We start from the raw sequence: 16,638 nt of genomic DNA on the forward strand, positions 1-16,638 counted from the left end.
GTCTTGAATTGAAAATAGCTTGAGTCAATGTATTTTACAGTATGTCACAATTTCAAACCCTTAGTTGTACCACTACCAATGAAAGGTTAATGGTGTTAGATTTAGTGTCTACTTCTGTTTATGTTTTCTGTGTTAAGTATCTACCAGACAATGTGAGCCCCAAAACGCTCTTCAATATTACACTGTCAAAGTACATGTGTAGTATGGTGAAGAGAAAAAAAAAAGCTACTCAAGCTAATCAGTGACATATGAGTCTATGAGTGACCTTCAAATCATAGACTCAAGTCTATGAGTTGTACAGAACCTACACAAACCTCCTTTAAATGCAAGAAGTAGTTTACGTAGTAGTTTACTCAGATATATATATCTAGTCCTCTATAAAAAAAGTTCTTGATTGATTTTGTCCACTTCCGCTTGTGGAATATTGAATGAAGACAGTTTATCAGACAGTATTGCAAGAACATCGTGCATTGCACAGCTGAGAAGATCCTGAAATTCCTCTATGATGCTCTGTATAGTGCTGGTTGGTAAGAGCATTTTAGCCTGCATTACACAAAGCCAGCTGTCTCCTAATAGATTAACTGTGTCCTGTCCTTGTATTATGGCAAATTCCCCAATTTCTTGTTGCCTTGACTGCTGAACTGTCTACTTATGCTTTCGAGAAATATGGCTGGAAAATGATGTTCGGACACTTAAGTATTTAGAGCAATCTTCAAATGGACATAATACTTTTTTCCCGTCTTTGATGTGAAATCTGAGATGGGCACAGAGTTGTAAAGTTTGGGCAGCATACCCACATCCAGGAACTTGACAGCTGAGGTCACCCGTGAACTCATAGAACTTCTCCTCAGTGGTCTCCCTTCTTGTTCTGTGATTCCTAGGCATATGTGAATGAAAGGTGGAAAATGCTCTGAAAGTGGCAGGACAGTTCTCAGTTCCACAAGAAAGCCTATAGTTAGCTACATGTTTGTGGCTTTTAACATGCAAACTGAACAATATAAATTTGTGTGCACGCCACATAATTTATAAATACACATAGTTGCAAAAAGTTCAATGACCAATTACCTTTCCTAAAATGAAAAACAACCCAGAAAGAAAAATAAGAGTATTGTCAATAGGGACTAATTCCCAGTTTTTACATGATCAAAATTAATAACAAAAGGCTTCAATAAACAGAAAATGTGTGCTGACAAAAGACCAGAGAGCAGTGCACAAAAATGAAAAGATATTTGAGCTCGACGCTTTAATGGGGATAACATGACTTAGTCAGCACTCCGCACCGTACAGGTAGTACAAGCACACCTGAGAACACTGACCAGCTAACAGCTTTAAGCATTTGGGCGCAACCTCGGTAGTTCACCGATTCACCTTTACAAACGTCCAACTTTCTATCAAGTCTCATAAATCCGTCGGCAACTATTACCTAACTAGTCTTTTGAGTCTCCACATTCATAGATATTGATATTTTGTCTTAACATTTGAATGAAAATAACCTGGCATGGTAGCTTAAAAGTCAAAACAAACAGTAATAAGAACGGATTTCTGACTTCTCTCGAATAAGTGAAAAAACACTTACCTTCAGACTGATTAGCTGGTGTCAGTCCAACTTTAATGTTTCCCATGTCAGTCCGTTTTAGGGAAAAAGTGTTAAGTTTAGTTGTTTCATTTACTTTTGAGATACTCCCTCATGGACGAGAAATTTGGAGTCTAGCAGAGTTGTCACGACTAGCATACGATCTTCAGATATAATGCAATCAACCGTGCATTTAACCTGACTGAACTCCATCCAGTTACCTCTGACTACTTCTAAGTTGCACATCTTAACGGTCCGTAAATTGTCTCTGTTGTTCTTCCACCATCTCATCATCACTCTGTGCTGCAGCGAGCTGGATCTGTGGCACAGAATAGTTGATGGTCATGTTGTTCTCCTGCTTTGCAGCTTTGTTTGAGTCTGAATTGCGTCTTAAACGTGCAAAGCTAAGAAAAGCAGATCAATATTTTCTTCTTGTTGTTATTTAATGGTGGTTGGCAACCAGCCAAAGGAGCATTAGCCGCCTCGATCAATATCTTCTATCCGCCATTGTTGTTTTGAAAGTGTGCGCCATACGTCACGTTGTACGTCAGGTAAAGGTGTGGTCTTGACTATTGCTCTCCCATTGAGATGTGTAACCAGTGCTACACACACCTGTCGCATAACACGCTTTAAAAACGTAACATTCGCTTTAAAAACACAACCCAACGTGCTAAACATGAACAAACAAAAACACCCGTGTTACATTATCATGTATATCCAGGACATCTCTTCTGAACCAAGATGAAGTGGTGCTACAAGGAGAGTGCATTTTATAGCAGTCTGGCCTGCCACAAAATGCACCGCTAAAAATACAGTTTCTGCTTGTCCCAGAATTTATTAAATTTGAGAGTGAAGTTGTAGGACTGATGCTGGTTAGTGGTGTAGGTTTCATGGATGTGACACCTGAACTTGTGTAAAATGACCACCAGAGCATATTCCAAGACTTCTGGTTAGTTCACTGTAGTTAGGCAGAGGTGTCTTTAAAGTACCACCTTATACAGAAACAATGAAGTTCCAGTATAAAAAAGAATAAGAAGAGTAAAAAGCTACATCCTACTAAATGAAGTAACTTTTAAACATTACTTTAAATGTAACATATAGAAAAGAAATCAGTCTAAGTATACGTTACCTACATTGGCCCCTGTTTTAGTATATAGAGATATCTATAAGGATACTCCTTAAGTTAAAAATGATGCTGTACATTGTAGTTTACATGTGATACTACTCTCACAATGAATTGCATTTTATGGTAATACACTCTGAATGAGGATTTAGGTAATTACTTTTAGATCTACAGTAGAAAACAACAGAAATCCGGATGGTGTAATAGTATAATCTCAGTAACATCACCAATTCTACTTCCGGCGCCGCTCCGAGCTGGCAGCCAGTATCAGCAGCTCCGACCTGACCGAGTCCTTTTTTGTCTTTAATATATGTTTCTCTGTTGTTTTTGTGTTTATTGTTTTTATTTTTCTATTGTGGACTGCTGTCCCCCACAATGGAGCTCAGAATTCTATGGACAATGGTGTTCTTTATTACATTTTTTACGGCGTCTTTGTCCGGAGAGCGCGTGGAGGTCCGACCTCCCATTGTTTACAGCAGGGATCAGCTGTTAGCCCTCGGAGCCTCCGCTGCCATGCCTACCGCCGAGCAAGCTAACATCCCCCGCGAGGTGAGGAGGAAGAGACGCGGTACTCGGGCCGGGATTGGGCGTCGCAGTAAAGTTAGGAGGTACCGGCCAGCGATTCCATCTATTATTATGGGGAATGTGAGATCTCTCCCCAATAAAGCAGATGAGCTGGCGGCTCTTACCCGACATCAGAGGAGCTACAGGGAGTGCAGCCTGATGTGCTTCACAGAGTCGTGGCTAACTGCGCTAACTCCGGACTCACACGTAAACATGGATGGTTTTCATCTGATCCGGGCCGACAGAACAACGGAGAGTGGTAAGAAGAGAGGAGGGGGTCTGGCTGTGTTTGTGAACGATAGATGGTGTAACTCTGGACATTTATCTATCAAAGAGACGCTATGCTGTAAGGACATTGAGCTGCTAGCGGTTAGCATGAGACCGTACTATCTACCGCGAGAGTTTACACACGTGATTATGATAGCCGTGTATGTCCCGCCCTCTGCTAGCGCTGCAGCAGCCTGTGAGGTCCTGCACACTGTAACCAGCAGACTCCAAACACAGCACCCTCAGGCCCTTTTCCTGATCTCTGGGGACTTTAATCACATCTCCCTGTCCTCCACTCTCCCCACCTTCACCCAGTATGTTACCTGCCACACCAGAGACAATAAAACATTGGACTTATTGTATGCCAACACCAAGGAGGCATACAGCTCATCACCTCTCCCTCCCCTGGGGGGCTCAGATCACAACCTGGTTCATCTCCAGCCTGTGTATAAACCTTTAGTACACAGAGAACCAGTAGTGAAACGCACAGTAAGGAAATGGTCAGCAGAGACTGAAGAGGCCCTGAGGGACTGTTTCCGTTCTACTGTGTGGGACAACCTCTGCAGCCCCCTGGAGGATGACCTCAACAGCATCACAGACTGCATTACGGATTACATGAACTTCTGTGTGGACAACACCGTACCCATCAAAAAGGTACGGTGTTTTTCTAACAACAAGCCATGGATAAATCCTGAAATTAAGGCTCTCCTCAAGGAGAAGAAGAGAGTCTTTAGATCTGGAGACAAACAGGAGCTGAGAGCTGTTCAGAAGAAGCTGAAATGGAAGATAAGGCAGGGAAAGGAAAACTACAGCAGGAAGATGGAAGAGCAGCTGCAACAGGACAACATCAGAGGGGTTTGGAACAGCCTGAAGACAATCTCAGGACAAAAACCAACCCCCCAGGCTGCAGGAGACTTGGGGTGGGTGAATGACCTAAATAAATATTTTAATAGGTTTGATCAACCACCCACCCCTCCCACAGCATCGTCCCCCCTGCTGCAATCTCTTTCATCTTCAGGGACTGCCTGTCCTTCATCTCAGGACTTCACACCTCTCAGCTTCACACCTCCCAGCTCCCAGTCATTACACCCAACCCCAGCTTCTGTGGACTCCAACATACACCCCCCTCCCCCAAAACCCACTCTTTCTATCTCAGCACTTCAAGTGAGGAACGAGCTTCGCAAGATCAAGGTGCGGAAGGCTGCAGGTCCAGATGGCGTCAGCTCCAGGCTCCTGAGATGCTGCGCAGATGAACTGTGTGACATCCTAGTTTATCTGTTCAACCTGAGCCTGTCACTGGGGAAAGTACCACAGCTGTGGAAGACCTCCTGTGTGGTACCGGTACCAAAGACCTCCCATCCCAAGGACCTCAGCAGCTACAGGCCGGTAGCCCTGACATCGCATCTGATGAAGACCCTCGAGAGGTTGGTTCTAAACCATCTGCGCTCCCTGGTGAGGTCTTCATTGGATCCGCTGCAGTTTGCTTACCAGCCTGGCATCGGGGTGGAGGACGCCATCATCTACCTCCTGCACCGAGCTCTGACTCACCTGGAGAAGCCTGGAAGCACTGTGAGGATCATGTTCTTTGATTTCTCCAGTGCTTTCAACACCATCCAGCCACGACTTCTGAGAGACAAGCTGGAGCTATCGGGAGTGGACCACCACATGTCCCAGTGGATACTGGACTACCTCACAGAACGTCCACAGTATGTGAGGTCACAGGGCTGTGTCTCTGATACACTGGTCTGCAGTACGGGGGCCCCACAGGGAACTGTGCTGGCACCGTTCCTCTTCACCCTCTACACTGCAGACTTCTCCATCAACTCCCCACGCTGCCACCTACAGAAGTTCTCTGACGACTCTGCCATAGTCGGCCTCATCACAGGTGAGGACGACTCAGAGTACAGACAGTGGACTCTGGACTTTGTAGACTGGTGTCAGCAGAACCACCTGCTGATCAACGCCGGGAAAACCAAGGAGTTGGTGGTGGACTTCCGGAGACGCAGACCCACCACACTGACACCGGTGAACATCCAGGGAGTGGACATTGAGATAGTGGACTCTTATAGGTACCTGGGTGTTCACCTGAATAATAAACTGGACTGGAGCCACAACACTGATGCTCTTTACAGGAAGGGTCAGAGCAGACTCTACCTGCTGAGGCGGCTGAGGTCATTTGGAGTACAGGGAGCGCTTTTAAAGACCTTCTATGACTCTGTGGTGGCATCTGTCATTTTTTACAGTGTGGTATGTTGGAGCAGCAGTTTATCGACAGCTGAGAGGAAGAGGTTGGACAAACTCATCAGGAAGGCCAGCTCTGTTCTGGGATGCACCCTGGACCCAGTGCAGGAGGTGGGAGACAGAAGGACTCTGGCCAAAATAACATCTCTGATGGACAGAGTCTCCCACCCCATGCATGTAAACGTTGCTGAACTGCAGAGCTGCTTCAGTGACAGACTGCTGCATCCTAGATGCATGAAGGAGCGTTTCCGCAGGTCCTTCCTCCCTGCAGCTGTCAGACTGTACAATCAGAACTGCTCCCAACAAACACAGATGTTTACATCAGCGCTGTAACAACTTTTACTGTTATAACTGCACATTACTTTTCTCAGCTTATATATACACTAACTTATTGAAAGTTACATGTTTACTTTTTAATGCACGGGTACAATAAACAATCTGCACTTTTCTAATTATTCTAAATATTCTTAACTATTTAAACATCTTTCAGTATCCTGCTATGTTTGCACACTATGTGTACGCTAATTTAAACAACTGTACTATACTGTACTCTGCTCTGGTAACTATTGTCCATGATGTAAATATGTAAAAATTGTGCTTCCTGTTCTGTTTGTATATGCGTGTTTTTTTTGCTGCTGATACAACCAAATTTCCCCTTGTGGGACAATTAAAGGATTATTCTATTCTATTCTATTCTAATTGTTACATTTGCTGTATTTTACAGCTGTTTCCATGGGTACAGTGAGTTGCCGTAAAAATAATGTGATCTCATGGAATTTTCCCACAATTACTTGCAAATTACAGTACTAAACTGCAAACATCCTTTAGAGTTTTTTACTGTTGATTTTGCAGTACTAAGCTATGGAAATTACTGCAAAGGCTAACAGTGTGGGCCTGTCTGATCATTACTGTGTTTTCTTTGAAAGTAAAATCTCAGCCCACACAAATATATCAACAGCAGTGATCACAAAACGGTGTATAACTGAACACAGTAGTGAGATCTTTAACCAGGTCTTCCCATTAACACCTGGCCTGTCCAGAGGTTCAGTCAATGAGCTCGTCAATAGCTTCAATGCTAAAATGTTAAATGTTATGGACACTATTACTCCCATCAAGGTGAAGGTTATCTCTGGAAGGAAAAAGTCTCCATGGAGAAACTCCACACTGGTGAAAAATGAAAAAAGAGAGTGTAGGAAAGCTGAGCGCAGATGGAGAAAAACAAACCTCCAGGTTCATTATGACATCTATAAAGAGAAACTTCACAATTATAATTTACAACTGAGGAGTGCAAGGAGGTCTTACTTCTCTGACATCATCACCAAAAACAGTCATAATGCTCGGGTCTTATTTTCTACAGTTGACAAGCTAACAAACCCTCCTGTGTCAGTGTCAGCTGAACTTCATTCAACCATGGCCTGCAATGACTTTGCCAAATTCTTCACAGAAAAAATCCAAAAGATTAGACAAGAAATTGGTACATCAACAGCAGATTCAGGATATGTACTGTGTCCACTGAAAAACTGTTTAAACACCATCAAACAGTTTCACCCTGTTAACAGCAAAGACCTGGAGGACATCTTAGGTCAACTGAACTCCTCCTCTTGCTGTTTAGATGTCCTGCCAACAAGTTTTTTCAAAAAGGTCTCAAAGACCTTGGAGTCAGACTTGTTACAGATTGTCAACTTTTCTTTAATGTCAGGTGTGTTTCCAGAACCACTAAAAACTGCTGTAATTAAACCTCTACTGAAAAAGGACAATCTTGACAAGACACAAATGAACAACTACAGGTTGATCTCAAACCTCCCATTTTTAAGTAAGATTATTGAAAAAGCAGTTTCTCAACAGCTCAATTACTTCTTAAAACAGAATAACTGCTATGATGCCTTCCAGTCAGGTTTTAGACAGAACCACAGCACTGAAACCGCTCTGACCAAAGTGTTTAATGACATATGTCTGAATACAGACAGTGGAACAATGTCAGTCTTAGTTTTACTGGATCTCAGTGCAGCATTTGATACAGTTGACCACAACATATTACTCAAACGACTGGAGAACTGGGCAGGTCTTTCAGGAACTGTACTAAACTGGTTCAAAACATACTTAGAAAACAGGAAATACTTTGTATCAACAGGTAACTTCACATCTGAGCAGACAAGTATCACATGTGGAGTTCCCCAAGGTTCCATCGTGGGACCCCTTCTGTTTAACATTTACATGCTCCCACTGGCACTGATTATAAAGAACAACAAAATAAACTATCATAGCTATGCAGATGACACACAAATATATATCACAATGTCACCAGGAGACCGAGGCCCTGTACAGGCTCTTGGTAAATGCATTGAGGAAATTAATGACTGGTTGTGCCTCGATTTTCTCCAGCTAAACAAAAACAAAACTGAAGTAATAGTCTTTGGTGCCAAAGAAAAACGATTACAGGTCACCAGAGAACTTCAATCTATACACCTAAAAACCACCAACCAGGCGCGAAATTTGGGTGTAGTGATGGATGCAGACCTAAACTTAGAAAAACACATTAAGACAATAACAAAATCAGCTTACTATCACCTCAAGAATATTTCAAGGATAAAAGATCTGATGTCTCAACAGGACCTAGAAAAACTAGTCCATGCATTCATCTTTTGTAGGCTTGATTACTGTAACAGCATCTTTACAGGTCTACCTAACAAATCATTCAGACAACTACAGCTCATTCAGAACTCTGCTGCTCGAGTCTTCACTAAGACCAAAAAAGTGGACCACATCAGTCCAGCTCTGAGGTCTTTACACTGGCTGCCTGTCCGTCAGAGGATAGACTTTAAAGTTCTGATGCTGGTCTATAAAGCTCTGAATGGTTTAGGACCAAAATACATCAGTGGCCTCCTGACCCAGTATGAACCTTCCAGATCCCTCAGGTCATCTGGATCCGGTCTTTTATCAGTTCCCAGAGTCAGAACCAGACACGGAGAAGCTGCATTCAGCTTTTATGCTCCATATCTCTGGAACAAACTCCCAGAAAGCCTCAGATCAGCTGAAACAGTCAGTTTATTTCAATCCAGGTTGAAGACTTGAAGACCTATTCTCAGCTGCTTTTGAATAAAACACCAAATCCACACTTTTAAGCTTAAATTTCAAAACTTACATTTTAACTACTGATTTTATCTACTGTTCTGATTTTATCTACTGTTTGTTTTAATCAATTTTAAATCATGCTTTTTATTTGTTTTTGTTATCATTACACTCATGATGCTCCTCAGTCTAACTTATTCAATGAAATCATATGTGTCATTTTCTCCTGCTGTGGACTCAGAGATAAGATAAGATAAGATAAGATAGAACTTTATTAATCCCTCGGGAGGGTTCCTCTGGGAAATTCGGTTTCCAAAAAAAGCACAACACCGACAGAAATTACAGAGCGTGAGGAGAATATTATATATATATACACATATAAATACAGAGACATATATAGATAAAAAGTACGAAGGGGATAAATAGAATAAATAAGAATAAAAAATAAAAATACAAGTAAATTGCACATTTCAAGTTTTAAAGTCTATTGCACCGTTGACTATTTAACAAAAGTATTGCACAGAAGGTATTGCACAGTGAAGTGAAGAGGCACTACAGCTTCATTGTTCCCCCCTCCTTTGTCCTCCTGTTTCCCCTCCCTCTCCCCTCCAGAGAGGAGTTAAACAGTCTGATGGCGTGTGGGACAAAGGAGTTTTTAAGTCTGTTGGTTCTTGTCTTTGGGAGAAGCAACCTGTCACTGAACAGACTCCTCTGGTTGTTTATGGCCATGTGCAGAGGATGCCCAGCATTGTCCATAATGTCCATCAGTTTCTTTAGTGTCCTTTTCTCTGCCACTGTCACCAGAGTGTCCAGCTTCATGCCGACCACAGAGCCAGCCTTCCTGATCAGTTTTTCCAGCATGGATGATCCTTCTGTGCTGTGCTGCTCCCCCATCACACTACAGCATAGAACAGTACTCCAGCAACCACTGACTGGTAAAACATCCTCAGGAGCTTCCTGCAGATGTTAAAAGACCTCAGCCTCCTGAGGAAGTACAGTCGGCTTTGGGCTTTTTTATACAGGTGCTCTGTGTTGCATGACCAGTCCAGTTTGTTGTCCACCCACAGCCCGAGGTACTTGTTGACCACCTCCACCTCCTCCCCCTCTATCTGAACCGGCACTGGACCTTCTCTGGACCTCCCGAAGTCCACAACCAGTTCCTTAGTCTTTGAGGTGTTGAGTTGCAGGTGGTTTGTGTTACTCCAAGTGACAAAGTTCCTCACCAGACTTCTGTACTCCTCTTCCTGATCATCCCAGATACACCCCATGATGGCTGTGTCATCTGCAAACTTCTGAATGTGGCATAATTCAGAGTTGTAGCAGAAGTCAGAGGTGTACAGGGTGAAGAGAAGAGGGGACAGCACAGTTCCCTCAAAGCTCAAATCCAAACCACTAAAGAAACTCTGCTGGACATAATTCAGCACTGATTTAAACACAGTGACAGTTTATGAAATGAAGTCATCAAAATGAAGCAGCTTGTTTCAGATATTTAGGATGATGAACATTTCTGCCCTTTACTGAGGCCACTTTGTTCATTTAATGAAAGTGAAATGAACAGTCAGCTGTGACATCAGTACAGAATAGTTATGGTGTAACCAAACTGTTTATGATATTTCATTGACTGCACTTCAAAGTCTGAAGGATGTCTTACATTGTTGAATCCTCCTATTGAGGGGACGAATCGAGCATGTGCAGTTTGGGAAATGACAAATATGGTTTTGGACCATTTTAATCCTGCAAACATTTGTTTGTTTTGATTTCTCATTGGAGTCTTTTTGGGATGGGTGGAGAAACAAACACAGCAAAGAGCGTTTAGAGGCAGAATAACACAAGTCAAGACAGGATGGTGTTTAAAAAAGGCCACAGGTGTGGAGTGGAGCTTGTTGTTGGTGTCTTTGTGTGAAGAAACTGTAAGTTTGCTTTGTTTCCCCCTTTAACAGTTTGTCTTTAGGAACTTTACTGTTTGTTCAGCTCATGTTTGATTTTGTTACGATATAAATATATATTCTTAATGCTTATTTTCTGTTTATATTGTTTTATAGAGCCCAGTGTAGGAAAATGCCCTTATGAGTTAAAATGTATGCCAAAAGTCACAGAGTAGACTGCACGTCTTGTGCCGAAAACCGGAAGTATAGAAAAAGCGGAAATAAGTCAACTCTGTGTGTGTGTGTGTGTGTGTGTGTGTGTGTGTGTGTGACGTGCAGCAGAACTATATAACCATGCTGGCTTCTAATGCTTTCAGACCTGAGGCTTGTGTGTTCGTGTGGCAGGTCTCCATTCCCGGAAATGTAAAAATAATGATTATTTTTTGAGCTTGACCACCTTGAGTCCAGTCTTTCTCTTTCTCCAAAAGAATTCAAAAGAACTGGATTTAATAATTTCTTCACACAACAAACTGTGTGTGTTTTCTCCATTAAAGTCAGTGTGTAATATTTTCCTGGCTAACATCAGCTGTGTGCAGTTCAGCACAAATCTGCTGCTCCATAGTTCACGGTAACGGACTCACAGCTGGACCAACGAGGCCGAGTGTGTCCACCATACTGAGCTATGTTTGTGTTTGTGTATATATAGTTTGTACTTTGTGAGTTCAGAGTCCACAGAGGACGCAGCGTACGTGATGAGGTCACTGCCCTTTACCTCCTTTCATGTCACTGTGATTCATATTTACACATTATACATCTGCAGAGCTCTGACTCTAAGCTAGAAAGACAGCATGCTAATGCTAAGCTAATGCTATAAGAGCTCTTAAAGACACGAGTTAAAAAGCTGCTTTTAGTGGCTGTGTCCCAGTTCAGGGTCTGCACGCTTGAAGTACGCATTTTGAGTGAGATTACGTCACCGCCACGCGACGACGGCTGTCCCAATTCAAAGTGTACTTCAAATGCATACTCCAAATGCGCAGTCGATTTCCCCAAATATCAAGCGTGGTCCGGTGCACGCTTCGTGGTCCCATATATCCCACAATTCATAACGCGGCGGTGGGTGTGGATAATTTTGCAGCAAAATACGGCAGAAGGGAGCAGCCGAAGAGTGAACTGTCAAAAGTAAGTACTGAATATGATGTCACTTATTTATGTGCGAATGTTTAATAACGAAGAACATTAAAACATTAATGTTGGCCACATGTCGGCAAAGTTGTGTGACATTAGTGATGTTTGTACTTTCAGCGTTAACTTGGTTTTAAAGCCTCTACTATATATGTATATATATATCTATATATATATAGATATATATATATATATGTATGTATATTGTTTCTGTCAAACAAAGCTGTATGAAACATTTCTCGCGGTTAGTATCATGGTTGCTAGGCAACCTCAACAGCGCCACGAAGGCTAGACCGTCCCATTTCACTAGCCTCTCACTTCTGCACTTCTCGTACTTATAGTACGCACCGTCCGTAGTACGCGTAGTATGCGTACTTCAAGCATGCAGACCCTGAATTGGGACACAGCCAGTGTGTGATCAGAGTCCAGGACTGAGAGCAGCAGCAGAGTTGATGGATGATGACTTACTAGATGGAAGACGCTTCTCATTAGCAGTGAATCAGTGTGTGTGCAGTTCTCTGCAAACTCAGCAGGAATAATTAGTGTGAAGCTTTAACTCTGCTGATCCTCTTTGAATCATGGATCAACTGAAATGTTTAAAATGTTGTTCACACGTGTTGGACTGACTGAAGCTTCCAGTCACAGTGGCCGTTTATCAATGCCCAAGTACGCGAGTACGTACTCGCGTTCTCGGTGAGTACGTACTCGCCGAGAACGCACGGGAGTACGTACCCGCCGAGAACGCGAGCACGGACTCGTGGGCCGTCTCTCAATTCTCAAGTATGCGAGCACGGACTCGTGATTTGTACCAGCGTACGTGATGATGTCACAGGTCCGGAGTTTTTACTGCCGTCCCCTCCTAATTTAACTGCGAGTAACATGTTATGAAGCTTAACTTTAATCACAGCCAAACCGGTTTACTAAGGAACAAATAAAACACTGAAATAAACCAAACATTAACATTTAGAAGTGATCTAAGTGACTTATATATCATTTTTAACCTCAGTAGTGAAACCTCTATTAATAAAAATAGTGTACATGTACATACGTGTACATACCTTAATAAAAACAAGCAGGTGAGATGTTAGAACGCTTTTATTGCTATTCTAGTGGACACTCAATACTATAGACAGCTGCTGGGGTTTCTGTAACCTGAGTAGTGAGAAGACCGCGAGCGGGCGGGGAGGGGAGGGGGGGGGGGGGGGGGCGATGTGCCGGGAGTCCGCTGTTGAGTTTTGGACGAAATGCATTCTGGGATATATAGCTGTCCCAAGTCCACACCGATGCATGCTCGATAAAACGGGTGGATCGAGAACACATCCGGGACTTTTTTGCGTTCTCGGCTTGATGCGTACTTCGAATTGGAACAGTACTTGGTCTCCGACTGATGACGTATCACGAGTACACGAGAACGCAAGTACGCACAAGTACGCATATTGATAAACGCCCAGTGAATCAGTGTGTGTCAGTGAATGCATCGTGTGAGCTTCAGGCTCCATCTAGTGGACTGATAGTAGAGCAGCTGATGGCAGCATCCTCTGCCTCACACTGCTGTCTGACTGCATTCAGCTGACACTGAGATGAAGCAGGAAAGAAGCAGCTGATATTTGGACAGCACACATGATGGAAAGGAGGGTTTCAGTTGATGTGCACATGAATGATTTGTGTTTCCTCTGCAGGTGAAGGTAGAAAGTGTGTGTGAGCTGAATTGAGCAGCATGGATCAGTGTGAGGACAGAGAGGAGGGAGTCCCTCCCTCTAAAAGCACTCTGTGTGGGGAACATGAGAGCCAGACCAAAGCTCAGAGGTGAGATGACCATCTCTAACTGTCCATGACTCTTCTCCATGTCACAGCTCAGCACTCACATCACTGCTGCATCATTATTCACAGGAAGAAACGAGGTAGAAGAAGAAAACGTAAACCTAAATCTGAACCACAAACTGGACCTGAACCCAGAAAGCATGACAAGTCTAAAAGCCCTCCTACCAATTTTAAAGTCCAGCCTTTGTCTGCTGCAGAGGGGTGAGCTGTTAATAACGTGAACTATGTGATATCAGTTTGGTGTCTGGTTTAAATGAACTGCTTGATTTTGTTTCCTGCTCTCTAAACTGCATCTCAAAGGAAGTCACTGAGTGAGGAATTCCTTTATTCTATTGAACATGTCCAGCATGTACATTTAAACTCCTGCTGCTCACAGTAGAACCATCAATAGTCCTGCACAGTGCAAATGATTGTATTTACTTCTGGGTGGAGCTTTGTTCTTACACTGCCAAAACTAGTTTGTAGTTTCCTTCTGCTCATGCTCAGCCTGCAAACCAGTTTCTCTTTAGGATGATGAAGGTTTTCTAGGCCTTCATTAGCGTCTGTGGCTGCAAATGAAAAACACAGTTTTCCTCTTACAGGATCGATGGGAGACCTGGACCTGGACCTGAACCTGAAACCAGCTGTGTGTCCCTAAAGAGTCACTCATCAAAGGGAATTATTATTGACTTTAAATCAGGCGTGTGTCCTCCTGCAGAGAGGTAATGTGTCTGTAAATGTTGTTGTGACTGAGTGTTTATGAATAAATCCTCCATCATGTTTAATGTCAGCTCAGCTCTGTTTCACACACATGTTCATATCTGAAGCTGTGTGTGTTGGAGTGTTTCCACAAACACAGCAGTCAGAGTGTGAAGAATTGATGTTGTAGGAGGTGTTTCTGTAGTGAAGAGGCTGACTGTCTGTAGGACTCCAGCTGCTCCAGCAGGTGTCACCTTACTTTGATTTGCTTCTAACACAGTGTTGGGAGGAACTTCCACTCAGGTGTTTCAGGTGTTGCTGGATGGAAGACGACAAACAGTTTAGTGAGCATGACCCCATCTGCTTTGATGTCTTGTCGAGAGGTTTCTGGATTCTTGTTGTGGATTCTTGCAGAGATAAAAATTAAGACCGTGAACTGTGAGCTCTGAACTTTACAGAAAAAGAAGAAGAAAGTTTGGACTTTGATTTGTTTAGAAACTAGATGCTGTTGTAGCGAGAGCATGTCATTTCCAGCCTGTGTAGTCAGGTGATACTCAAGCATTTGTCTGCTTTAACAGAGAAGACCTAGCTTATTAGCTTCATCATAGTTTAATGAGTGATTATGAGATGCTTTAAAAAATGCCACTCAGCTCCTCAAAAGTCTGGCCTATGAAAATAAAGAATGCGGTCACAACTTCTCCTTGTACTTGTTTTAATACAGTGTGTCTTTATTTAGTCTATCGGGGAACGCACTCCTATTTTTGTTCTAGTAATGCTGAAAGAATTCATGTGCTAAAGCAGGTGTACTTTTTTACTCCATCTCTCTATATTCATTCATGCTGTTGTTATAATAACTCTGAGAGAGCCCACAAACGTTGGCAGTGGGTATTTTATCTCAGTCAGGCTGTAAATTCTGCTCATGATTAGATTTTCTCCAGATGAAAACATTGTGTTCACAGCATCTTTTTATCTTTCTATATTTAACTACAGACTTCACAATTTCCTAAAAATCCCTTGTATTCTAATAGCTAATATCTGCTCAGTTCATCAAGACACCACATATTTTCAAAAGCACTCCGACGTTTTCAGAGACGTCCGTTAGCCACCAGCTTGATAGCTATCTGGGGTTCAAGGCTCATTAGAGCCGGTGAGAACACCGGACTCCCGACAAATCGTAACCCACTGCCGTCTTTCGCTACTCAGGTTAAACATGATATAAGTCACTTAGATAACTTAAAATGTTATTGTTTGGCTTTTTTCAGTGTTTTATTTGTTCCTGAGTAAATCGGTTTGGCTGAGATTAAAGTTAAAGTTTTCACACAGCTGAATAAACATCAAGGAGACAACTGATCATCAGAAGTGTGAGATGCTCGAGAATATACTCCAGTGTCCAGTTATATTTTAGATAGCAAGGAGTTTATTAAACTTCACCGAAACAATCTGCAAATTTCATTAAAATTTAATAAACTATCATCTTGTCTTTATTTTTAGTTAGCACATACCTTAAACACGTAAAGTTGTAAGCTAATGATAGTTATATAAGAGCAGACGCATGCTGGTGCAATAAGCTGTACGTTTTACGTCCAATGGATGCATGATCTGATTAGTCGACTAATCGCAAAAATAATCGGTGACTAGTCGACTTTTAAAAATAATCGTTTGTGGCAGCCCTGTATGTGACAAATCCATAAACTTATATACAGCTGTTTACTCTATGGAAACAGGCCTTTTTTGTCCAGCGTATGCTCTGGAGCATACTCACACTAACAGGAAGCAAATTCCCTGCTGCTGCTCCTGCTTCCTATTGAATCTTTTGCGGTTCATAATTTTTTTGGCCATATTTGGTTAACAGTATTTTACAAAAACAAAAATAAAAATCACTGGTCAACGTTCATTATTGTGGTTTGGGTGCACACAGTGATTGGAGCTGCATATTGTTAATGTTAACAAGATAATTTACACAATGTCTTTGTGTCAGATAGATCCAAACATTATCAAGTGGCTTTTGTTTGTTTTGTTCTTAAATACAGAGGACCAGCACCTCTTAGGCTGCATTTTAGGTTTTAATATTTTGTTGTATTATTCTGACTCTTCATGATTCCTCCACAGAATCAACTTTTGGAGATTATAATCAGTGATGATTCTGGTTGATTTTCTGTGTTTGTGAGCTGAGAGGAAATGAAAATGAATTTGTAACAAAAATCAGTTTTGTCCAGTTTTTCTGTAAAAAGCTGAACTCTAATCTAAGAGGATGT

The 16,638-nt window shown here is 42.3% G+C and overlaps 1 protein-coding gene across 1 annotated transcript in view; it reads left to right on the forward strand.

Moving 5' to 3' along the window:
* The first annotated feature begins 3,095 nt into the window (after nt 1–3,095).
* LOC112845192 (protein NLRC3) overlaps nt 3,096–16,638 on the forward strand; it is a 31,203-nt gene continuing 17,660 nt past the window's right edge. Inside the window, exons 1-4 of the mRNA XM_025904709.1 lie at nt 3,096–3,304; nt 13,643–13,690; nt 13,775–13,906; nt 14,287–14,406. Coding sequence (XP_025760494.1) covers nt 3,096–3,304; nt 13,643–13,690; nt 13,775–13,906; nt 14,287–14,406 — 509 coding nt within the window. The remainder of the gene's footprint in view (nt 3,305–13,642; nt 13,691–13,774; nt 13,907–14,286; nt 14,407–16,638) is intronic.

The sequence above is a fragment of the Oreochromis niloticus genome, linkage group LG3 (assembly GCF_001858045.2).
Source record: "Oreochromis niloticus isolate F11D_XX linkage group LG3, O_niloticus_UMD_NMBU, whole genome shotgun sequence".
Classification (NCBI taxonomy): Eukaryota; Metazoa; Chordata; class Actinopteri; order Cichliformes; family Cichlidae; genus Oreochromis; species Oreochromis niloticus.